The 25,418-nt window shown below is 46.2% G+C and overlaps 1 protein-coding gene and 1 long non-coding RNA gene across 3 annotated transcripts; one reads left to right on the forward strand and one right to left on the reverse strand.

The window, feature by feature from the left end:
• Positions 1–6,306: 6,306 nt before the first annotated feature.
• Positions 6,307–14,851, reverse strand: LOC310685045 (S-adenosylmethionine synthase). Of its 2 annotated transcripts, none has more exons than XM_083456631.1 (9): positions 14,585–14,851; positions 11,579–11,656; positions 11,343–11,465; positions 11,133–11,245; positions 10,879–11,022; positions 10,498–10,716; positions 9,891–10,073; positions 8,987–9,120; positions 6,307–7,791 (listed from the first exon to the last, which is right to left on the reverse strand). In XM_083456631.1, the coding sequence occupies exons 1-9, from the start codon at positions 14,664–14,666 to the stop codon at positions 7,689–7,691; spliced, it is 1,179 nt and encodes a 392-aa protein (XP_083312757.1). In that variant the 5' UTR covers positions 14,667–14,851; the 3' UTR covers positions 6,307–7,688. The 2 variants fall into 2 exon arrangements, with proteins under 2 accessions (XP_083312757.1, XP_083312758.1); XM_083456632.1 differs by lacking the exon at positions 14,585–14,851 and adding an exon at positions 13,976–14,485.
• Positions 14,852–17,095: 2,244 nt separating this feature from the next.
• Positions 17,096–22,962, forward strand: LOC310685073. Its single transcript, XR_014515049.1, has 3 exons — positions 17,096–17,149; positions 18,126–18,306; positions 21,100–22,962. It is a non-coding gene; the product is annotated as an uncharacterized lncRNA (long non-coding RNA).
• Positions 22,963–25,418: the final 2,456 nt, after the last annotated feature.

Genomic DNA, 25,418 nt, shown 5'->3' on the forward strand with positions numbered 1-25,418 from the left:
AAGGTAAACGGCATTTCCATGCACTCTGGTTTCTGTCAGAGTATCCCATTGTGCCAGAAGCGGTTTAGTCATGCTGGTCACAACTCAGAAAGCTGTCTGTGGACTGGACCTAACCGTCTAGGGGTCATTTACCTTTACCTTACCTTGTATCCTGGCTGAAGCCTCCTGCCCAACCTCAAAGAGTAGCCCCATATATAACACATTACTGTACAGTAATCCAATCCAATGCATGGACAGTTGTGTCCAAACTATCCCAATCCAGGAATGGCTCCAACTATCTTACCAGCCTAAGCCATTTTAGCAGTCTGAAGTGGTATAGCCCACCCAACACTTCGGTCCCATCACCTCATTTATAGAACAGGCATCCAAAGGGTATTCTGCAGAGGTGTGTCTGTCATGTCAACATCATTTAGGAATATACCTGTGTCTATTATTTTATGGGCAAAGGAACAGTAGAGATTTTGGGGGTAGGGAAATGGTAGATGGAATCAGCCAAGGAGAGGCAGAGCCAACTTAGTTTTGTGCCCCTGCTCCTTGCTGCTGAAGAGTGCATCAGGCCCATCTCCTCCGGCATGCCATCCCCACAGGGGCCACAAGCAGGACCTGAGTGCAACAGTGCTCCCCCAGACTGAGGTTCTTGGGGCTGTGTCCCATTTGCCCAAACAGACCAGCAACCACTGTGCAGAAATATTATGAAGTTGTTTTGTTGATCTCTGGAAACTGGAATTGCTTTGTATGGAAAGTAGGAGGGTTAGGCAACAGAGAGCAGTTGTCTTGTTTTTGTTTAGTAGTTTAAAATGACATGGCTCTAGATAATGGCTGCTGCAATAACCCTTTTTTGACTTCCTGCTTTTATCAGGTTTGAAAGCTCTGTAATTTGTCAGATTGATAGGTGGTAACCCTAATGCTGCACATGTAAAGGAAAGTGATGCAAGCACCAGCCTCCTAAAGTTGAAGTCTGCTATCCATTCTGTAGTCTCACAAATCTGCACAATGTATTCTTCGACATTTCTTCTGCAATGTTTACTATTTTGCATTATTTATTTTGATTTTGCTAGTTATGGGAAATGCAAGAACATAAACAAATTTTAAACCTTCTCTGTGGCTTCGGAGATCTCAGCAGGCATGACCCATATTTTCAAGCAATTTTCACAGCTATGAGGTCTAGAAACTTATTAAAAACAGAAAGCTGAGACACTCAGGAATCTGAACTCTGTACCTACTATATTCTGCTCTTGTGAAACCTTTATATATACACAGGGCCTCTCCAGAGTGATGTCTTTGTTGGGGGGGTGTGTGACTTGATCGTGGATGGAGGACTTGACCTGGCATGTGTAACAGACTTGGTTGAATGAAGTAGATGGGCCTATCTTGCCACTGCTTGTCTGCCAGCCTTCTCTTACGCACAGCAACCCATCATATGGGCGGGGGAGGGGATTACAGTGATTTTTAGGAAGTCATTAGCTTGCACCAGGCATCCTATTGGGAAGACCCAATTTTCTGAGTGCTAGTTCTAGAAGTTGGGAAATAGGGGCATTACAGGATTCTTTTTGGTGTATCAACCTCCCTGCTGCACCAAGGATTCCCTGCCCGAGCTGCTTCAGGTCATGGTGGATGTTTTCCTAGAGACACCTGGTTTGGTTGTTCTAAGGGATTTTAACATCCACGCCAACACAACCTTACAAGGGGCCGCTCAGGACTTTGTGGAAAGCATGGCCTCCATGGGGCTGTTCCTGAATAGGTTTGGCCCAACTCATAGGCGCAGACATGCCATAGACCTGGTGTTCACCTCTATGGATGTGGGTGATCTGACACTAAGTAAAAGCAAAACAAACGAAGTGCCATGGTTGGATCACTTCCTGGTGCAACTGGACTTCTCCACAACCCTTCCCCTCTGGGATGGAGGTGGAACTGATTTGGATGGTCTGCCCCTGCCACTTAATGGTTTCCAGAGAGTGGTAGATGTTTTATCCCATGCTGATGGCCTTTCAGCTGATTCCCTGGTGGCCCGCTGGAATGTGGAGTTAACCAGGGCTATCGACTGTCTGGCTCCAAAGTGCCCTTTCTGATTGCATGGTGCCTGGACAGCCCCGTGGTTTTCCCCAGAGCAGAGGGCAATGAAACAATCGCTGAGATGGCTAAAGAGCAAGTGGTGGAAAACTCATTCTGAATCGGACCGGACACGTCAAGCCTACCAAGTGGCAATAGTAATGGCGAAGAGGACCTTCTTCACCGCCTCTATGGCATCTGCAGAAAACAGCAGCAGGAGACACTTTTAGGTGGTTTGCAATCTAACGGAACCACCTTCATCATTGGGGCCTGGTAAGGCCCCCAGGATCTCCAGCTATGATTTTGCAAACTTTTTTTTAACATCTATATGGAGCCGTTGGGAGAGATCATCAGTGGGCTTGGGCTGGGTGTTCATTAGTATGCGGATGATACCCAGCTCTACCTCTCCTTTAAATCAGAACCAGTAAAGGCAGGGAATGTCCTGTGTGAGTGCCTGAGATGGTTGGAAGTTGGATGGCAGCTAACAGATTGAGGTAGAATCCTGACAAGACAGAAATACTGTTTCTGGGATACAGGGGGCAGGCAGGTGTGGAGGACTCCCTGGTGCTGAATGGGGTAACTGCTCCTGAAGGATCAAGTGTGCGGCCTGGGAGTCACTTTAGACTCCCAGCTGTCCATGGAGGCACAGATCAATTCTGTGTCCAGGGCAGCTGTCTACCAGCTCCACCCCCATCATTCAGCTTGGACACTGAGGCCCAGCTCCAAGGGCCTTCTGGTGGTTCCCTCACTGCAAGAAGTGAGGTTGCAGGGAACCAGGCAGAGGGCCTTCTCGATAGTGGCACCCGCCTTGTGGAATGCCCTCCCATCAGATGTCAAGGAAATAAACAACTTTTAGAAGACATCTGAAGGCTGACATAGAAGGGTAAAAAAAAACAATTTTTTAAATTGTCAGCATATTAATAAGGCATTGGTGATAATTTATTCTGCTGTATTAGTTCTGTGACACTTCCCCAATACATTATTGTTGGACAAGGTGTAGTCATGGGGGGGGGGACCCAGAACATTTGTGGTATTGTGGATTTTTTGTGGAATTTCAGCTGGGAAGTTTTCACCCCTTTCTCTGACCCCACTGTGGGGCTGCCCACCAGATCTCAGGTTTAGGAAATCATTGTCAGTCTCTGCGCTCCGCTTCTCCTGTTGTGTCCCTAGTCAGGCTGAAATCTTTTTGTACACTTATTCCTTTAAGCACCAGGGGGCAGTGCAGTGTCCAGCAATATGCATTGCCTCTATGACATGACCCAGTGCTCACCTGTGAACTACTTTCAGTGGGCAGAACAAGATTAGTGTTTTACAAGAGCACTCAGGCAGTAATACCTTGGGGAAAGGGGACAAAATACTTAGGGTGACACGCTATGCCTGCCTGTTCCATTCAGTGCCTCTTCCAAAGGAGCGTATAGTCTTAGCAGGTTCACTGATTTTGCTGCTCCTTTTAGCAACCCGTTTCATTGCTTGAATTTTTGTTAAATGGCAGGATATAAATCCACAAGTAAATAATAAAGACTGCAAACCTATGCAGACTTAACTAAAAAAATAACCTCCACTAAATGCAGTAAGGTGTTCTTGCTAAATGTGGTTCAGATCAAGCTGCAAAAAACAATCCGCTGGCAACTTTCCCGAAGGAAGCTGAAGGGCTGCACTGGGAAACATGTTGTTGGATCACAGCTCCTGGCAATCCTTCCTGCTGGCCGCTGGACTCCAATGTGTGGATGGACACCAAGTGTGGAAGGAGAGAAATGTGAGAACTAAAGTAGCATATCAAAGTGGCTGGGTTGTTTTTTTACCTGGAAAGTGCTAGGCCTCGTTTTTTAATTTACACCAGTTCCTAGGTTCCAGGGTCAATTCAAGATGCTGGTGTTAGCCCTGAATGACCTGGGACTGCCGTCCATTCGTTTCCACATCTGAAACACTACACAACAGAATGGTGGGCAGCCACAAGGAGCAGGTTTATTGCTTGAGTGGCACCCACTCTATGGAATGACTTGCCAGTGGAGATCCTTTAGGCAACAAATTCTCTGAGATCAATCTTTCTTCTGGTTTTTTAAAAATGCTGTTCCCAGAAGCTCTTTATACACAGACATGCAAGCAAAACTCTCGTTTCCTTCGCTTAAAATCAGTGGAAGAGGCCTTGCCCAGTGATCTACCTTTTATGAATGAGAGCAACTGAGCTGATCAAGACTGCCTCTTCAGATGTATGGAATTCCCTATCTGGAGAGATTTGCGAAGCAACAGTGGTCTCTATATCACATGTAGAACTTATCTGCTGCTTTTGTGTGTTCAAAGTGTTTCATATCGATTACCTTATAATCCTTATAAGCAACCCTGTAAGGTAGGCAAGTAACACTACCTCTATATAGCAGATGAAAGGCAAAGGCTAGAGGGTCTTTCCTAAGACTACCAAGTGATTTCAGAGCAGAGGGGACTTAACACTCTGACACAGCTACAGGTCAAGACAGCCAGATTTTTAATGCATTTCCCAGCTACTTATAAGAGTCATTCAGTTTTTAACACGCAGGTGCCCGTATTGTTGTTTTCACGAAGTGTATCCCATGCAACCCATCACAACTGCTCTCTTCCAGCGTGGTCAAGGCAGTGCTTTTTCATAGCAAGTTGGATTAAAAAGGGAGGCTCTAGACAGCACTTAAAATAGCTCTATATTATCAAGCAAGTCTCCACAGCCAAGATCCTCTTATGTTTGCTCACTGAAGTCCTATTCAGCAAAGTCTCCAGCAATGTTGAGTTTCCTATTTTATTGCTCGCTGATGAGAATAGCTGCAACAACAGCAATAAATTGCTGCTTAATTTTGTTGCTTGGGGCAAGGTGTAATCTTACAGATTCCCTTTCATTATTATTTTTTCTTAATTGCAGAATAAGAGCCATTTTGCTATAAAATGGAAAAAGGGGGTGCTGAGGAAAGGAAACCTGTTAAGGGGCAAATCATAACTAATCCCCTAGTCACTGGAACGGAAAATATTAACATGACTTGCAAGGAGAAATCTGTCAGTAAAAGACACTAGTCCTAAAACTGAGAAGTTTGAGTTTCTGCATTCAACAGCCTAGAACTGCAACAGCATTTTGTTTCACTAAAATGCTGCAAATGAGGTCTGAAAAACAGAATAAATTTAATGCAATGAATACTTTAATGCACTGAAGTGTGTGAATGAATAATGGACATTCTATTTTAAAGGCTAACTACAAAATTAGTTTACAATGAAGCTTATTCTCAGAACTGCAGCTTCAGGCTACAATCCACCAGAAGGAAGGAGAGTACTCAGCCCAGGTCTGTATCGAGCCCATGATACAGAACTGTATTTAGATCACTCATTAGTTCACATTCCAGTAGCTTAGAACCAGGAGAGGCAAAGTGGAAATACTTCAGTGGCCTTTCCTTAAACAGTATTTCTGCATGTTCCTGCACTTACACTAAAATCTCACCACAGACACAAAGCTGCTGTTCAGACTGGCAGCTGCCACCAAGGCCTAGAAAGGATCTCATGGGCCTGCCTGACACACTTTAGAACCAGAGCTGTGGGGAAAGCAGCTTAAAGGCTTTAGCTGAGGAAGCAGTTTACACAGGCAGTAGGTCAGGGACTGGGCTCAGCAGACAATGTGTGACAGGCTCCCACAAAAATGAGCCTTTTAAAAACAGCACATTGGTTGCCTGTTTGCTTCACATTGGTTGAAATCACACGGAGGCGGCGCGGCAGCAGCGGGAGGCCCCATTAGCTAAAGTGGTGCTTCAGGTTAAGAACGGACCTCCAGAACGAATTAAGTACATAACCAGAGGTACCACTGTAGTTTGCTGCCACAATGGTGGTGGTGCTACTGGCAGCATATGAAGCTTAGTTCCTTCCCCTTACAGCTCCAGGTGATCTATGTCCATAACTACTTGTCCATAGTTTTTATATGTTTGCTGCTTGCACAGCCGTTTTAAGCTGCCACCTGCATAACCAATTTCACACAAGCTGACAACAGCACAGTGTGCATTCTGCAGGTGTGGATTCAGTCAAGTATTAAAATAATCCCAACACAGGTAGCGAAGTAAATGCATTGGCATCAAGCTCCAACTCAGACATGACTTCATAAAGAATGGTGTGCATTCAAGAAACTTCCAAAATGCAGGTAACTTCATCCTGCTCAACTTTTGTTTCCCCTCTTCTGTATACAATGCAAGTTATAGCAAGAGCCTCTTAGTACACCTCCAACCTTGACATTCAAACCAGAGACACACAACACAGTAAGATAGAACCTAGCACTTTATTAAGAACTTTAAAATCAACTTGGAATTGAACCAGACATACGTAATAAACGCCCAGAAAAAAAATTGGAACGCAAAAGGCACTTCCTGCTTAGGACACTTGCCATGGAATGGGCAGGTAAACAAGCTGGTTTCTCTGTACAACACCAGCCAAGTTAGCCTCTCCCAAGGCCAGTTATCCTGAGCACTGCCCTCCCCTGTTTTACACAAGCCAGACCCCCTGCAGGTTGTGACCCAAGGCTTTTCTGTAGGACACCTTGGCCTATCAGGGAATGCTGGGTACTGTCAAGGAATTTATGGTGTCAAAATAAAGTTAAAAAGCTGCCATTTGAGACCAGGGCTTCTCTGTACTCACACCCTATCCCAAACACAATAAATAAGCAAGTATAAAAAAATTTCAAGTATGTAGGGTTTTCCCCCACGTCCTTTCCAAATGTACTTACACTCTGAAGGGAACTGGCTTCTCTGTAGCTACGCCAGTACTTCAGAATGCAGTTTGGACCTGGCTTTGAAAATAAACCCTGGGAGTTTTGTGCAACATGAAATTCTTGGCTCTTCTAAAGAAAAAAATTCCAGGTGCCAAAAGTATGCAGCCTACAGACCTCGGGTACAACCCTGTGACTTCTCTGCAGTACATCACAAGGCTGGCCAAGGGCCCGCTTAATAAAAGATGGTGAGGTTTGGCTAGTGCTAAAACTGTGCATAGGATTTTTTTTTTTAAAAAAAAAACCTTTATTACGTACATCCCCCAAGAAGATAAGAGCAGAAAATGATTAAGGTATGGTGCTGACTGATTTTAAGAGAATAATACCATGAGTTGTGGGGCCAAAATTGCCTCAGTTAAAAAACCACACAAGACTCGAGTTCCAAAATGGAACTTGTGGAGCATGCAGGGCCATCTGCTAAGGCGGCGATGACTCACTCACAAGAGATCGGGGGGGGGGGGGGTCCAATCATTGCACCATCCTGCTCTAGATATCTGGACAGAGACTATGTGAAACCACGCAGTGCACATTAGGAGGGAGGCATCTTGCTCATTGTTGGAAGGAAATTCTCGTTAGCCTTTGGGCAATACAAAGGATTAGACTGAAGCACTGTTTTGACTACAGCCTGTTTTTCTGTTTTACATATAGCGCCTATGCTCAACTGGCTCTACACATACGTCAAGCACACCAGGAAGAGGAGAAAGCACAGTGCAATTGCGGTCCCCGGAGGACTAATATTCATGGCAATGGACAGAATGTGCCAAATTAAGAGCAGAGGACAGGACCAGTTTAGGGAATGGGGCTCTTTCCCACAGAAAAGCCTGGAGGTTTCTCTGTAATGTACACCAACAGGTCTGGGGAAAGAAGCCCAACATATTCAGTATTTAAGCTTTTTGGGCACTTCCCATGGGAAGTTGTCCCTACCAAAGTGGCCATAGGCTGCAGTCTTCTGATAAATAGGCCTCTTCAGATCCAGATCCCTGGAATATACAAGTCCGTAACTCAATACAAGGCATTTATCAAGCAAAGCAAAAACCAGCTACACTGAAGGGGCCACTTGATGTTCAATGCTGTAGTCCCAAGACATGGACCAACGGCTACTTTGTACACAGGAAGTAGATGGGACCTATTTGCTCCCAATTCTGGGTGCCAATACAAATACATCCCAAGGAAACTAAGCCCCTGGGCTCAACTGACATTACAGAATACTTACCCTCCATTATGAGTGGCTACATCCAACTGTAGATCACCACAAGTTTCTCCACTGGGAATGGTACTCCCTATCTGAATAATCAGCTCATATTACAACCAAACCTGCCTACTTCCAGCTTGGAGCTTTTAGAAGCAGTTAGTAGCACCACTCAGAACACCCATGTTTGCAGAGCTAAGCACCCACAACTTCACACTTTGATTTCAGGACAGTACAACATAGCTGGCCTTGGGTGTCAGTGGTTGGACCAAAATACCCAGAAGATCTCTGGAAAATTAGCTTTAATACTCAAAAGCACATGACTGAAGTGCCCAAGAGGAGTCTGTAATAACTCACAGAAATCCTCATATCCCTGCACTATCCATACTTTCCAAATCGGTGCAAGAGCCACAAGGGCTGTGCCAATTTGCGAGGGTGGATTTAATACTACTGTATCTATACACCACTTGCTGCATTAAAAGAGAATAGCTTTTCAATCTTGGGTATGTATGCCAATGGTGCAACTCCAAACTCACTGGGGATCATGGCCAGACAGCAGCAAGCTACTTTGTTATCAACCACCTTTGCCCCAAAATGTGCTATTCTAAGATACTTCTCATTTTCTGTGCCTTCCCCTGGCATGTCACATCATAAACTGTAATTTGCCTTACTATACAGTGACAAAGCGGCACAGACTAGCACACCATTCTGCTTTAACTACTACATATTAAAGAGCAAGCACTACTTTGTTTTATCTCTAGAAAAATGAACCACCCAAAGCTCCTCTACAGCGGTGCTGGGGAACTGTCTCCACCACTCCCCAGGAGACTAGGTGTTTTGACAAGTGTCTAAGGTAGGAGATTGTGCAACATCATGTACATTTAGGGCAGACTGCCAAATGGTAATGCCTTGTTTATGCCTAGTCCCATCCTTATTACCTCTTTTTTATCTGTCTGAATATTACGTGCATGCACACCATGTTTTACCTGACAATAACCCCTGGGCGGAGGTCAAAGTTCTTCTTCACAATGTCTAGCAGCTCATGCTCAGTCTTTTGGGAGGTGCCGTAATGGAAAATGGAGACTGACAGTGGGTGGGCCACTCCAATGGCATAGGAGACCTAAGAGCAAAGTTAATGTAAACCAAAAGCATTAAAATGTGTGGTTTCAGCTACTTTGTAGGGTATCCCATTTCTCTTCTTCCTCTTCACACCATTATTCCAATATTTCCCTCTCAACTTTCCTTTCAACCCACACTTCCCTGGCCAGTTGTTTTTACTACTAATCCTTAAGTTGTACCTCCATAATGAATTCTGAATGCTTATTTCATCCAACTTACCGTTCCTACTGTGCTTTGAAAAGACACATAACAGCACAGCCACACATCAAGTTGGCAAATACTGCATGGCACCCCAGTAACTCTTGCCAGAGCAGAAGTTGGAAATGTGGCATCCTCCAAATGCTGCTGGGGTGCCCATGGGCCCCAGCCACCATGGCCAATGGGCAAGGACAATGGGAGCTGTAGTCTAAGAAACCAGGCAAGGATTGCAATGGCCACTGCAAGGCAGCATTTGAGATTTACTGTGGAATTGATTCCAGGTGCAAGAATCATGGAGGTGCTGGGTGTATTAATACAAGGACCGCATTTTTCAGAAGCAGCTGTTACACAGCTGAGCATTACCTGCATCTCTTATTTACATCTCTGCTGCATTGCAGCTGCCTAAAAATCATGAAAGTGCCAACTGTACACACTTCCCAGCTTCTAATAAATTGTGCAACTATACTATCAAAGTAACATCTTAAACCCCAAATACTCATTTGAAGAAAACACTAATGTTGCAAATCTTGGGAAAATGCATCTCGTTGCCCAGAAACAACAGACTGAACATACCTGAACGAGCACTCTCCGACAGAGACCAGACTTCACAAGGGATTTTGCAACCCAGCGAGCAGCGTAAGATGCTGAACGGTCAACTTTTGTGTAGTCTTTACCAGAGAAAGCACCACCTCCATGAGCTCCCCAGCCACCATAGGTATCAACAATGATCTTCCGGCCAGTCAAGCCAGCATCTCCCTGAAATTGGCAATTTTTTTCATTATTTATTTGCCAACCTTCCTGCAGAGTCCATCTCATCTGACTGGACACAACAGCACCTGTCTATAAGAGTGGAATGAGGAACCCGTAGCTCTCCAGATTGTGAACTCGCATCAGCCCCCAGCCAAGGTGGCCCATGATCAGGGGAGGAAGTTTTAGTCCAATAACATGTGGCAGTTCAGAGGCTCTCCACCCCTAGTCTATTGCAAGGCAAAGCTACCCGAAGGAGAACTGTGCTGTGTTTCTAGACACTGCAACTCTAGATGGCATATGGAGCAAAGGCATTTGATTTGTCATAAAAGCATGATGCTTCTGAATTGTAAGGCTGTAGCTGAGATCTTCCAATAAGGTACCATCAATTGTACAGATTAGGCAAGGGACAAGAATCCAACCTTCATCATACCTGGGGGCCACCAATTACAAAACGGCCACTAGGCTGCAGGTGGTAGACCGTATCATCATCCAGGTATTTTGCAGGTACAACTGTTCTGACCACTTTCTCTTTCAGGGCATCCCTCATCTCATCCAGCCCAATTTTATCATCATGTTGAACAGAAATAACAATTGTATGGACTCTAATAGGGATGACTGCACCACGGTCTTGTCTGTACTGCACGGTAACCTAAAAGGGAATCAAGGAAAACATAATTTTTGCATTATTTCATGTCCAAGTTCTTCATACACTTTGATTGTAGTTTAAAAGGCCTTAATAGAAGATTGACTATGGTTTCCATTTTCAAGACCTTTCAATGTTAAGACAACGCAAGTTAAAGACAACATTTACCTGAGTTTTAGAATCTGGTCGTAGCCAGGGCAAGGTATGGTTACGACGAAGCTCTGCCAGTTTGGCGTTCAGCTGGTGTGCAAGGAGAAGAGTCAGGGGCATGCACTCTTCCGTCTCATCCGTAGCATAGCCAAACATCAAGCCCTATTTTTGTAACCAAACCAAGATATGAATTTCAGCTTCCTAAGGTGAAGTTTTAAGAATGTACACCACAAACAAATTTTGAGTAATCCGCAGCCTCTTATAACACTGACCTGATCCCCAGCACCAATGTCTTCTTCCTTTCTGTCAAGATGAACTCCCTGAGCAATATCAGGGGACTGCTGCTCCAGGGCAACCAATACATTGCATGTCTTGTAGTCAAAACCTAGGACACATACATAATGCTTGTAAGTCCCAATCTTATTAACACTCAACATTTCTATTCAAAATTAAAACAGCGAGAAGCAATCCAATCTGCTTACCTTTTGAGGAATCATCATAGCCAATGTGCTTTATTGTTTCACGAACAATTTTCTGATAGTCAACCGCAGCTCTAGACGTGATCTCCCCAGCCAGAAGGATCATTCCTGTCTTTGCAGCAGTTTCTGCAAAATAATACAGAACCAGAACTGTCAACTCAAAGTACAGAGGAGTTGCAGTTCTTTGACCACACTCCCAACAGATTCCATTTCTTCCCATAATGGTCAAGGGAACTTACCACATGCTACTTTGGCATCCGGATCTTGTTTAAGATGTGCATCAAGGACAGCATCACTAATTTGGTCACAGATCTTATCTAAAATCAGAAACAGCTTCCATTACTTTTCAGACCTCAAGGTTGCCACTATGTCACATGTTAAAAAGTATTCAGCCAACACCCAAGCAGGTTTGAGCCTTTTACCACTTTTTTCCTGGTATCATCAACCAATTAAAGAACAGCTGTTTGTGTCAATATGGAACTCCCTTCCCAGGAAAGCTTGATCTGCTTGTTTTCTGGTAACAGACATAGATAGAGGACTTTAAAGGAGACCTTGGTTTAGGAACAGCCACTGGTTCCTGCTAACCTGTTGCAACTGCTAGTTTTGACATTAATGGTTCAGCAGAAACCCTGGGAAGTAATTAGGCACCAATGAATGAAGTGGGGAAAATTATAATTAAGCAAAACTTGGCAATGCTTGACAGAACAAGTTCAAGCTTTCCTCATTCCCTCTAGACACACAAACCTGGTTTTGGTTGACTAAACCTTGCAGCTCTCTGTATTTCCTACCCACTGGTTTCCACATGGAAACTGCACTGTTTGAGATGAAATTTTAATGCTGTGCATCCAAGCACAGTTTGTACCTTCAAGGTATACATGTTGCCTTTTATTCTGCTGCCCTTAACAAATGATGCCTCACACCCAACCATGCATCTTGGCATTAAGATTCAATTGCTCCAATACTGCATTGATGACTTTCTAGAAGTTTCTAGAAGCAGAATGAAAGGACCTGGTTACAAAACACCAACTCAATTCTGTAGAACTTTACATAATCTAATCCTAATTTTGATCTATAGATGTACCTTGGATCCCAAATGCCTTGGTACTCGGACGTTTTAGCTTCTGAATGCAGCAAACCTGGAAGTGAGCGTTCCAGTTTGCGAACATTCTTTGGAACTCGAACATCCAAGTCAGCCAATCAGAAGCTGCACTTTGGTTTCCAAACGTTTTGGAAGTCAAACAGACTTCCGGAACGGATTCCATTTAACTTCCAAGGTATGACTGTACTTGCCATTTTGAAATTAGAACTGCTTTCAACCAGCAAAGTCAACCCACACTGCAATGAAATTTATTATAGAGCACTCAAGTCTGGAATGCCAAAATGCTTTACAACCCCTTATGTATGCTTCAGTGATCAACACAGCCTGACACATAGTCCTTAACAGCCATTCTTCAGATGTGATCTACCATTTCATTCAATGGTCAGGATTTAGCCATCGTACCTCTGAGGCCTCAACGTGCCACAGATAAGGCTCCCCACCAGCAACACTTCAGCTAGTGGTCTAGACACATGAAGCCTTTATTTAAGAGTAATATTTAACCAAAATTCTAAGGCATACTTCAAAAGCCATGAATTTGTTTAATGTGTAGAATCGGTTACTGCCAGAAGCATTGTCTGCACACAAGGCTGCCGGCTATAAATGCAGACTAGTGTCATCCTATATCTAATCCAGAGAGAACAAGATGGCAGTGAGGATAAATTACCACCAGCACAGGATTCCTAAATATGGCTAAGTCTGAGACAGTACTAAGTTGTCAATACAAATGCCTAATCTACATAAAGTTCAGTTGCATGACATACTCATTTGACTAGTTTCACAGTATGAAGAACTTGAACATAGTCAGAAAGCCCAAATCAGAATATTTTACAGAAATTTAAGCACATAAAAATAGTGGGCAACTTCTAAGCAAGAAACTAAAATAGCTCCCTAGGGGAATGAGTTACAGAGGGAACAAAGGTCTAGCAAGTATAAAGGACAGGCACTTAGAATTGTGGATTTCAAAGTCAGAAGAACAGATGTCATTCACTGTGCCTTGGAAAACAGAATAAAAGCACCAGCGATGCTTTTCTGCCCTGTTCTCTGCCTAATACTCAGGCAGCCAGCTATCCAGCAGTCGTCCCCCAACTGAAAACACTACAAGGTGCTATTTTTCAATGGAGCCACATGGGTTCAACCACCACATGGCAGAAACAGAGGTGCAACATTCCCCCCCCCTTTCCTGCAGCAAGGGAAATGGCCAAAGCTGAATTCCCCTGCATCAAAGAGTCCTTGTTCCTATGTAGCCTCCTGGCAAAGGCTATCTTTAGAACAGTACAAAAAAGCACATATGCCCAGCCACCAGGATCGGGGGCAGCCTTCTCCAACTCCCGCCCTCCCTCAATGCATGCGGCAGGCTCTGCCCAGACATCATGGCGGAGAAGGACAATGAAAGCGCAAGTCTCCTCCTCCTCCTCCTCCAGCGTCGTTGGGAATTCAGGCCGTTTTGAGCTGACAACGAAGTCTTCCGCTCTGTGTAGTTTTGAATTGCTTTTTGACTCTGTGTAACGTAGACAGATACGTGTTTGTGCGTGCTTACATGAAAGCCCACCTGCTTCTGTATGTAAAAGGCAGGCGCTTGGTCCTTGTCTCCCCCACCCCCGTTTTTACACGCGCTCGCGCTGCAGTTTTGGGCTTCCGGCTTCTCTCTTCCATTTCCACACACACAAAATCCCTTTTCTCAGGGGCTGCTCCCTTCCTACCACCCACCGTCCCTCCCAAGATCGCGCCATGCGGATACCACGTGGTCGCCTGCAATGCGGGGCGCGTCCCCGACACCGGGCGGGAGCGCGCGCTCCGAGCCCGCTTTCCCATGCCGCCATCGCGCACTTTCCCTTTGTTACCCTGCCCCCCCCCGCAATCCAGGGGGGCAGCGGGGAACCTCCCGCTCCTGTCCGGGGCGGCCGAGCGGCGCCTGGAAGCGGCGCCCGAGACCCCAGCCCCCCCCCCGCGCGCCCTCGTGGCGCTGCCCCTTCCCTCAGCCGCCGAAACGGGCCTCCGAGAGCCGGACGCGAGCCAGCCAGGCAGCCGGGGGCGCGCGCCACAGCACGGCAGCCAATCAGCGAGAGAGCGGTCGCCCGCCCGCCCGCGCGCGCCCCCTGCTCCTCCCCAGGCGGGTCTTTCGCCCCCCCCCCGCGAGGGCGCTCACCTGGGTGCCCCTCCCCCACCGACTCTGAGGTGAAGAGGAAGGTGCCCTCATCGATCCTGCTGTCGCGGAAACCGTTCATCATCGCGCCGGAGGAGAGTCGCTGAGGAGAACGAGGCGGAAGCGTGGTCGGAGCGCGTCGCGGAAGATCCCACAAAGCAAGCAAGCGAGCGAGCGGACTCCGGAGAAGCGCGAGTGAAGAAGCTCTGGCCCCTCGCCGGAATGGAGGAGCCGGCCCTCCGGCGCGGGCATTTATAGCGCCTGGCCCCGCCTCCTCCCGGCGAAGCCCCGCCTCCTGCTCCTCTGCCCGGGGGGGGGGCGCCGCCCTCTGGCTCCTCCTCCCTCAGACGAAGCTCAGGCGAAGCCCCTCTGCCCCGCGGCTCCTCGGGCGGCTTGGCACTTCCCCTGCGCGCGAGGGCGCGGGCTCCGAGGACGAGGCGAGGCCTGCAGCTTCAGGCGCCGGCCGGGCGGCCATGTTGGCTCCCTCCGCTCCGCCGCGCGGGCCCGGCAGGGCTGAGCTCCCGCCACCCGAGACGCGGCTCGTCGCTCCCAGTTTCGCTCGCCTCAGCTGGCCACTTCCTCGCCCGCCCGCGCTTCCTTCCCTCCGAGCCGGCATCCTGGAGAGCGCGCCCCCAGGACAAACACATTTTCAGATAAATTCGGCATTCGATCCAGACGCAGAGAGCGCTTTCGTGTTTCGAGACGTGGGCTGAAAGGATGGCGTGACCTCGATGGGGCTCCAGAGGAAAGGGCCTGGGATCGAAGGCCTCCTTTCTCCGTAAAACTGATGCCCGAAGCAGTGAGATACCTTACAGTCCTTGGAGGCCGATATTTTAGAACGGAAGTCCTTCCAATACAGCATACCCTCCAACACTTCTCTGATGAAAATAGGGACGTCCCATTCCATAAGGATAATATTACTATTTATACTCCACACATCTTACTGGATTGCCAGCAACTCTGGGCAGCTTCCAACATACATAAAAACAATAAAGCACTAATTTTTTTTTTTAAAAAACCCCTTCCCTTTACAGGGTTGCCTTCAGATGACTCGGGGGTCAGATAACTCCATCCCCTCCCAACATTTCTCCAATGAAAATATGGACATTGCACAAAATTCTGAGGAGGCATAGGAGCCAACTCCTGGAGCCGAGGGGTCTTTGGCCTACCTAATAAAATATATGAGGGGGTGGCCTGCCAAGTTGATGGACATTGCCATTCAAATGATTTATTATGTGCGGTGGGTTTTTTATTCAAGTGGGCACCCCTGTGAGGAGGGGCAACCCCCCTTCCACCAAGGGCCATGTCAACGAGCGTGCTCCTCCTGCACGGGCAGGGGGCACAGCATGGTACCACTTGGCTGGGGGGGGGCTGTGGCAGCATCAGCAGCTTGCCCGCCCTGGGCACTGGCAACATATGCTATGCTACTGTATTGACCCTTTCACACCCAGAACTCATAGAAAACATTTATTATACTCCTGAGTTAGCCAAACCTAGCAGATGCACAAGTCACTAGATCATGTTAATGCAGCAAGTAACCAAAGAAGAAGAAAAACCCACCCAAATCATATTTTGATGCCAATTCTGAACCACAGATGATATTCCAGAAAAAAATGGCCTGGCGCACCAAATTCTGAGCAAACCAACAAAATTGAAAAGTCATTTCATGCATATCAGCTTCTAAGCTAACAAAACCAAATTTACGCATCACACAGCATTAGATGGGATTGATTCAGCTATTAGCCTTCACCCCACCCCACCCCCCGCAATGCAGTAGATGTTAGTTATGCAGGAAACTATTTCAATCTCACCTTTAGATTTTTCATGTGTTGCAAATTGCTGCATATGCAATCCATAAGGTCATTTATCACACCCCAGGCTCCTTTTCATTCCCAGACAATAGCTACAGTAGTCTCAGCCCTAGCCACTTGAAGAGGCAGCTTAAAAGAGAAAAATATCTTATAAACTGTGATTATGATTATTAATTGAATTTCTATACCGCCCTCTACCCACAGGTCTCAGGGTGGTTCACAGAAAACAGCTTCCATACGATGTAACATGAGAAGCTGATTTGGGGACAATGGATTATATGCATTTTTAAATGGACTCTTGGGCTTGGAGGCACATTGGATTTGTTTAAAGTTTAAACTATTTGTATCCCTCTCCACAAGGGATGCGGGTGGCGCTATGGGTTAAACGACAGAGCCTAGGACTTGCTGATCAGAAGGTCGGCGGTTCGAATCCCCGCGACGGGGTGAGCTCCCGTTGCTCAGTCCCTGCTCCTGCCAACCTAGCAGTTTGAAAGCACATCAAAGTGCAAGTAGATAAATAGGTACCGCTCCGGCGGGAAGGTAAACGGCGTTTCTGTGCGCTGCTCTGGTTCGCCAAAAGCGGCTTAGTCCTCCTGGCCACATGACCTGGAAGCTGTACGCCAGCTCCCTCGGCCCAATAAAGCGAGATGAGCGCCGCAACCCCAGTGTCGGCCACGACTGGACCTAATGGTCAGGGGTCCTTTATCTCTCTGCACAAAGCAGATGCTTCTCTCAGCAACAGTAATAAGAGAATGAGGTTAGCATTGGGCACTAAAATGTCACCACAAAACAGTGGGATTTGGGGGATTTAGATGTTGCTGCTCAAGCAAAGCAAACGGGGAATTTTGAGGGAAGCAGAAGAGTTTTGTATTAGGAGAAGTTCCAGCGATAACTTTTTGAGCTTCTTTCATGGCTTTGTTTAAAAGCAAATGTTTTCCAGATGGGCTAGAAATGCAATTTTAGAGATAAAAGCTTCCAGAATTCTGTAATGGATCTTTCCAGCTGCTTGAGCTGACGGAAGAAGCTGGCTCTCTACCCAACATGAGGGAGGGTGAAACCTACCATTAGGCAGAGTGAGGAGGAGGCAGCAGTGGGAGCCATTCTGCAGGTAGAGAGGTGAATGAGTGGCAGCAAGCAAGGTGTAGCAAGCAAGTGCAGTGGAGGACGCTGCCCCACGGCCGGTTTTGAGGTGAGGTGCAGGAGGAATGCCAGTTCAGATTCTATTCACTGAATCATCGAATTGTACTGTTGGGTGGAACTCCACCTAGTCCAACCCCTTACAATGCAGGAATCCTGCCCACAACATCCCCTGGGTGGGCTCGGACCACCCACCTTCTGGTTAACCTGGGGTTAACCACTCCAGGCAGCAAAATATATTGGACAAGGGCCTTGCTGGCATCATGTGAAACCAGGGCTGCCTTTATTTGTCTGACAAATGTTGCCCCACAACCATCTCAACAACATTACACCCATCTTCATCAAACCTGAAGGCTTTTAGGACAGTTGAATAGGAGTGCTTCTGTCTATGTTAGCAAGTGAATGAAAAACATAAATTCAGTGGTTCAAATACAGTAGTGGTGATTTATATTATTGTTCTCCTGAGTAAGTGTGTTTGGGTAGCATTGCATCGGAATTCAGTAAACCAATACCTGTGACAGCTAGTTTTGCCTCCACCTTCTGACACCACTGTTTTATGGGGCTGAGAGCTCATTCAGCCTCCTCTGATTCTGCAGGCGAAGAAGCTGCCACAGCAGAATCGGTGACCTCATCCATGGTGGATCCCTCTGGGTCTTCTGCTGCAGGTGAGGCAGCCATTGCTTTTCCATAGATGCTGGAGGTATCTGAGGTAGTCTGAAGCAAAGATACCCAAAAGCTGCTGAAAATGTCAAATATATCTGTTCATTTATGCCAAAGGTGAGCAACTTTCTCCCCCTTATGACTACGTTTTCTTATCACTACATTGTAGTATCACCTTACCCCATGTATGCCCACCAAAACTGCACAGCTGTAAAAAGCTGATCTCTTAGTGTTGCAGCTGCAGCAGCACCTACTTTAGAAGTCCCTGCCTACTGGATCAGGCAGGTGACTCTACTTCACTCTTTCCAACTCCCGCTTAAAACATTTTTATTTGGCAAGCCTACTCAGACATTTCCGTGTGCGGCACTGGTGCTGGCTCACCAGTTGCAGCTTCGTCACGCTGGCCCCGTGACCCGGAAGTGTCTTCAGACGGCGCCGGCTCCCGGCCTCTTGAGCGAGATGAGCGCGCAACCCTAGAGTCGGACACGACTGGCCCGTATGGGCAGGGGTACCTTTACCTTACTCAGACATGCAGAATGTGGACATGTGTTTTAATCTCTTTTTAGCTTACCTTTGATTTGAAGTATCTTTTGAATATTTTCAAATACCTGTCTTTTATTGATCGTTTTAATGTCTAATGAGGGTTTTGTTTGTTTGTTTTTGTAAACCAACTAGAGGTTTCATTAAAATCAAGTGGTAATTAAATTTAGCTAAATAAATATGTATATTCCTTAGAGACAATTTGTCAGGGGCCGCATGCCAGGTGGCAGCAAGGGCAGAGCAAAACATTTATTTCTCTCTCTTTCTGCCACCCCCTTCTCCCCCACGCCTGCTTCCTCTCTCTTCCTCCCCACCCAGAAGGCTGCTAGGAAAGGGACAAATAGCTCTTGCAACAGGTCTTGTTGAGGTCAAAGGAAGTATTATATTAGGCCAAGAGAGGCAAATGAGCCTAAGAGACACAGGTTGCCCATCTCTGATTTATTCTGAGAACTTGTGTTGCACTTCCCATTTCCATTAGATGACAGAGCTGATACAATAGACACTGGATTTATTAATGCTCTTCAATAAGCTACAGCAGCTGAAACCTTTCCCATGGTGCAATATATCTTTCTCAAAAGTGCTATTAGTGTGCAAGCCTTTGGGGCAGAGAGATGTTTCAAAATGAAATATGATCAGGTCAGAGGAAGTGCTGGGGACAAGACTCTATGACAGAAACAGGTGCAGCCAAATGAACTAGTTTTACACACAAGGATAAACTGTACGCTAGTGAACTACAGTAGTACCTTGGGTTACATATGCTTCAGGTTACAGACTCCGCTAACCCAGAAATAGTACCTCAGGTTAAGAACTTTGCTTCAGGATGAGAACAGAAATCGGGCAGCGGCAGCGTGGCAGCAGCAGGAGGCCCCATTAGCTAAAGTGGTGCTTCAGGTTAAGAACAATTTCAGGTTAAGAATGGACCTCCAGAACGAATTAAGTTCTTAACCCGAGGTACCGCTGTACAGCAGTTGAGTAGAAAGCAGCATTGCAGGGTGGGGTGGGAACTCAGTGCTTCCCCCCCCCAATAATCTGCTTGGTCCTTCTGGTGCATCTAAAGCAGAGGTCAGCAACCTTAATTGGAAGATGGGCCAGTCGATGCTCCGTCCGTTGGAGGATGGGTTGGAGCGTGTGCACACATGTGCTCTTCCGGGTTAGAGGAGCACCTGTGTGCGTGCCCACACGCTATTTCCGGCGCTTCTCCGAACCAGAAGTGCGCTGGAAATAGTGTGTGCGCATGCGCACGGGTGCTTCTCCGTCCTGCACACATGCGCACATGCTATTTCTGGCGCACTTCAGGGTCAGAGGAGCACCTGTGTGCATGCGCACAGGCACCATCAACCTGGAAGTCGATCTCTGCGCCACACCACTCCAGTAAGAGCGAACGGGGGGGGCGGGGCGGCAGCAGGGGTCACCATGGGCTGGTTAGACAAGGCTCATGGGCCACTACCGGTCCCTGGGCCTTAGGTTGCCGACCCCTGGTCTAGCAGATTCAGAACAAAGTGTTTCCACAGCAATTGTTTTAAACTACTTTCTTCTGACCTCAGGCGCTTAAAAAATATGTCAAAAATTTTCTACAATTTCTACTTTTAATTAAGTATTTTTATTTATTTACTTGATTTAGTGGGGGCAGCTACCCCCCCTGCTACGCCCATGATAAGGTGGCCTAGTTTGCTGAAGGTACTAAATTGTTCAGGATTGTTAAAAGAAAACGTGATTGCAGATAGCTCCCATTTGTCCCATAATTCCTAGGCGTGGGTTGGTCTTTCGTCCTGCTGCTTTCTCTAGGAAAATCCACCATTTACTGCTGAATCAGAACAAATGTCATTTGGATTTCTGCAGATTGAAGTTTGTTCTGATTCAGCAGTGAGTAGGTTTCCCTGGGGAAAGCAGTGGGACAAAACAAAAACCTCTCCGACCCATGCCTAGAAATCATGGGACAAATGGAATAAATTGTGGGATGAAGGAAAGTGTGGAGGAGCCCTGAGTAAATGGGAGATAAGATGGCAAATTCAGCTGAATGTGTGAAAAAAGTGCAAAGTAATGCCTGCTGAGAGGGCGGGAGTCTTCATTTTACATATGTGCTCATGGGATCTGAACTGGTGGTGACTGGCAACTGTGCAAAATCAAATCCCATGCTAGGGATCCTTATAGGAAATAACTTAAAATAAAACTGCCAATATCATCATTCGGTTATGCAAATTTCTGGTGCAACATTTGGAATACTGCCTACAGTTCAGGACACCTCACCTCAAAAAGGATATTGTAGAGTTGAAAAGGGATCGGGAAAGAGCAGCTAAAAGCTGTGCTATTTTTCTAGAAAAAGATGTGTCAGAACTCACCATGAACGCCTCCCTTCTTCTCTTATCATAGCAATGGCACCCACCTGAGAGTTGCTGGAAATGAGTTCTAGTTCTAAAAAAAAGCCCTGGCTAAAAGTATCAAGGTGGTGGAATGACTCCCTTACAAGGGAAGATGGTAGCATTGGGGGCGTTTGTGTTTGGAGAAGAGGCAAGTATGAGGATACATAAAAGAGGGGTGTAGAATAATGTATGGCAAGGAGAAAGTGGACAGGGAGAATATTTCCTTACATCTAATGAAGATGACTGCTGGAAGATTCAGGTCAAACAAAAGAAATAACTTCACAGTGCATAGCTAAGCTATGGCACTCACTTCCACAGGCCACCAACTTGGATGGCTTTAGAAGAGACACATTCATGGAGGTCAAGGTTATCCGTGGCTACCAGCTGCAATAGTTATGCTTTGACTCCACAGTCTGAAGCAGTCTGCTTCTGAATGGCAGCTGCTAGAAACCTCCGGCAGCAAGAGGGCTCTTGTGCTCAGGTCCTGCCGGCAGCCTTCCCATCTGGTTGGCCACTGTGAGAACAGGATGCTGGACCAAATGGATCATTCCCCTAACACAGCAGGCTCTTCTTATGTCCCTGTCCTGTTGTGACTTAGGAAATAGTGCATTTTGATGTGCGTGTGTCCCCCTGCAACAAAATTTGATGCAAACTGAGAAAAAGAACAACCTATCTGCATTTTAAGCTAATGATGCACACACAGACAGCCAGGACTTCAAGAGGTACCGCTTGTCATACAAGAAAGCTGTGCCAACTGAACCTTGCTCTCCTACACTACCATTTCAAAAAATAAGAAGAGTCCTGCCTTTCTCATTTGCAACCAGTTACCCTAGCTAAGCAGCCCTGCTTTCTTGTCTGCTGTTAGTGCCAGGCACTTGGTTGGAGCACAGATCCAATGTCCTTTTCCTTAGATAGACTCTTCAAGTGACAGAAACATCACTCCTTCATTAAACTTGCCTCTGGCAAGCACAACCCAAGGCGTGGGTTGGCTCCCTCTTTTAAATTAATGGAGACCCACTTATGACAGAGTCAGCCTGGCAGGTGACAGGAAAGGCCAACCGACCAGAGAGAGGACTGCCCATATGTTTGTTTATGAGATGTGGTGTGTGGCCTCAGGGGCATGTCAGGCTGCCCCATATGATGCAACAGAGCCCTTGCCTTGCCACACTTATTCTCTAGCTGTGAGGCAGGTCTGCCTTGGACAAGGAGCATTTGGAAGGGAGGGGTCTAGTTCCTGAAGAGGGATAGGATCCTGAGGAGGGGCTCCTCCTTCCCTATCAGCCCAAAGTGGACAGACCAAATGCCTCTTGGACAGTGGATTGAAGTGGGATTTATGATCCCACCATCCCAACATGATGTGTGAAGAAGCGAGCTTAGGAAAAACACATCCCCCCAAAGAATCCTGGGAACTTTAGTTTATGAAGGGTGCTGGGGATTCTAGCTCTGTGAGCAATAAACTGCAGTTCTCCAGTTCTTGGCAAGGACAGTGCTTTAAATGTGTTGTGCGCATGCAGCCTTTGGTTGCTTCCATAGTCCCTTTATCCAGCACTTATCCTGATTTGTTTGCACAAAGTTTCCAAGGAGGTTACACAATGTGAACTATTTATTGAGCATCCATTTTGATTTGTTTTCAGGGAGGTTATACAATTGTTATCCCATACTTTCCAGTGCATTTCTCCATGACTTTTGTTATTGCAAAAAGTTCCAATAATGGGTGGGTGGGATCAGGTGTGTTGTGCAATGATGCCCGATCAACTGTAATTATGCAACCTGAATTTGCTGATGTGATTGAATCCCACCTGAAAATGGCAGCAATCTAGAAATTCAACAGCCAGTTGAGAGCTTCTTGAACATAGTAGAATCAATACATAACACTGTGGTCTCCAGTTGACCTGTTTATTGACTTTTCTTCTGATTTGCTTGCACAAAGCTTCCATAGAGGTTAAATTATATTTGGTATTTATTCTGATTTGTTTACAGGGAGGTTATATGACAATGAATATTAATCTTGCATTCATCCATTTTACAAAAGCAATTCATCCTTTTTGCTTGTGGGGAGTTTCTGTCTTCCTGATAACATTTTGTTAATCCCACACATTTAAATGCATGTTCCTGTCACTTTCCTATAGCCAAAAAAGTCTGATTTTTTTAAAAGTGGATTTGCTGTGCTAGTGTGACCAAGCACCTTAATCAATTTCTATTGCACAAATCTAAATTTTTCAGTAAGCACTTGAATTGCTCCTGTAAGATACTGGCAGTTTGGAAGCACCCTAGAATCATAGAATCATCTAATTGTAGAGTTGGAAGGGACCATAAGTGTCATCTAGTCCAACCCCCTGCAATGCAGGGATCTCAGCTAAAGCATCCATGACAGATGGCCATCCAACCTCTGCTTGAAAACCTCCAAGGAAGGAGAGTCTGCAGCCTTCTGAGGGACTCTGGTCAACTGTTGAACTTCCTCAAAAGGCTTCATTTCCAGACCCTTGACCAGCTTGGTTGTCCTCCTCTGCACACATTCCAGCTTGTCAACAGCCTTCTTAAATTGTAGTGTCCAGAACTGGACACAGTATTCCAGGTGTGGTCTGACCAAGGCAGAACAGAGTGGGACTATTACTTCCCTTGATCTGGACACTATGCTTCTGTTGATGCATCCTAGAATAGCATTAGCTTTTTTTGCTGCTGCATCACACGGTTGACCCATGCTCAGCTTGTGGTCCACCAAGACCCCCAGATCCTTTTCATGTATTGTCAGGCCAACCCCCATGGCAGGTTGCCAGGAATGGATAAGACAAGGAAAAGTCCTTACCATCTGCTTTTTATTCAATATTTACAGAGGCTTGGAATGCAGCCTCTTGGAATAATGGTGTTGCCCTGAAGTACTCTCCACCCCCTTTTCTCCTACTTCCTCATTTGTCATCATCTCCTCCATGGGTGGCACTGAGGGCCCTTTGCTCTACCATCAATGCCCGTCGGGTTCTGGGGTGTGTGTGTCTGGATGCTTTCTAAAGACACTGTGTCCATCAACTGTTGCCCTCCTGGTTCTTCCTCTTCCTTCTCATCCTCTCCCATTATTTCCCAGTTTTCTGGAAGGGTCAGGCTGGGGAGGTGGTCTCCACCATTCCTCTTCTTCTCAGTTCCTGACACATGTACTGCTAGTAAGTGTCTCCAATCTTATTTTTGTGCGTCCGGTTCTTCCTGCCTAAGTGCAGAATCGTACCTTTGTCCCTATTGAAATTCATTTTGTTCATTTGGGTCCAGTTTTCCAATCTGTTAAGGTCATTTTGAATCCCAATTCTGTCTTCTGTGGCATTAGCTACCCCTCCCAGTTTGGTGTCACCTGCAAATTTGATGAACATCCCCTCAATTCCTTTGTCCAAGTTGTTTATAAAGATGTTGAAGAACAACAGGCCCAGGAAAGAACCCTGCAGCACCCCACTTGTCACTTTCCCCCAGTGTACACTATAAGGTTCTCTGTACTTGTGGAGCATATATGATTGGTGCTGTGTTGCTTGGGTTGGGAGGCAGAAAGCAGAGGAAGTTTAGAAGCCCCCACACCTCCGCTTGGAAAGCTTGAGAAGAACTGCATCTGCCTTCCCAGCACTTTCTGTTCCATCCACAAAGCAAAAATAGGTCAGGGCAATCCAGTTGCGTATATCCCAGGATGATCCAGCTGCCTTAGTTCCAGGTAGCGTCTGCAAGATCTCAAAGAAGCAGACAGACCTGCTTTGCCATAGTAGGCAGGTTAGGATACCTTGAGGCAATGCAGGTAGTCCATCTGGGCTGATGTAAGACAGGATAACTGTTGCCAAATGCAGGCAAGGAGTAAAGAGAAATAGGAGCCCAGCACATGGAGGCAAAAGGTTTTCAAACATCAATAGAATATGTAAATAGAAAGGAGTGCTCCACATGACCTGCTTATTCATCCTGATTTGCTTGCACAAAGCTTACGCAGTGGTTAGACTATGACCAGTCTTTATTGAACATTTGATTTTGCAAGGAGGTTATGTGACAATGACCATTCACCCCGATTTGCTTACAGGATGCTTACAAGATGCTCCTGTTAATCATTTGCTTGTCCCATACTTTTCAGTGTATTTTCTCATCACTTTCCTAACCACAAAAAAATCAGTTTCTGGTTTTTTTAAGTGGATTTGCTCTGCAGGAGCAATGGAGTACTTTACTTTACTCAAGTACTACTTGCCCAAACCAACATTTCCAGTATGTGCTTAAATCTGTCATGCAAAATAGTGACAGGCTGGAGGCACCTTAGGTTGCTGACTTTTTTAATGGCATTACCATGTAAAGGGCTCCTCCGTAACTAAAATTATC

Source organism: Podarcis tiliguerta, assembly GCF_965153285.1.
Source record: "Podarcis tiliguerta genome assembly, chromosome: 8".
NCBI classification, from domain to species: domain Eukaryota; kingdom Metazoa; phylum Chordata; class Lepidosauria; order Squamata; family Lacertidae; genus Podarcis; species Podarcis tiliguerta.

Coding starts and splice junctions, on each gene's coding strand:
- LOC310685045 (XM_083456631.1), bottom strand. CDS start 14,666: ATGATGAACGGTTTCCGCGACAGCAGGATCGATGAGGGCACCTTCCTC. Junction 11,657..14,584: donor GGTGGGGGAGGGGCACCCAG/GTGAGCGCCCTC, acceptor TTCTGATTTTAG/ATAAGATCTGTGACCAAATT. Junction 11,466..11,578: donor GGATGCCAAAGTAGCATGTG/GTAAGTTCCCTT, acceptor ATTATTTTGCAG/AAACTGCTGCAAAGACAGGA.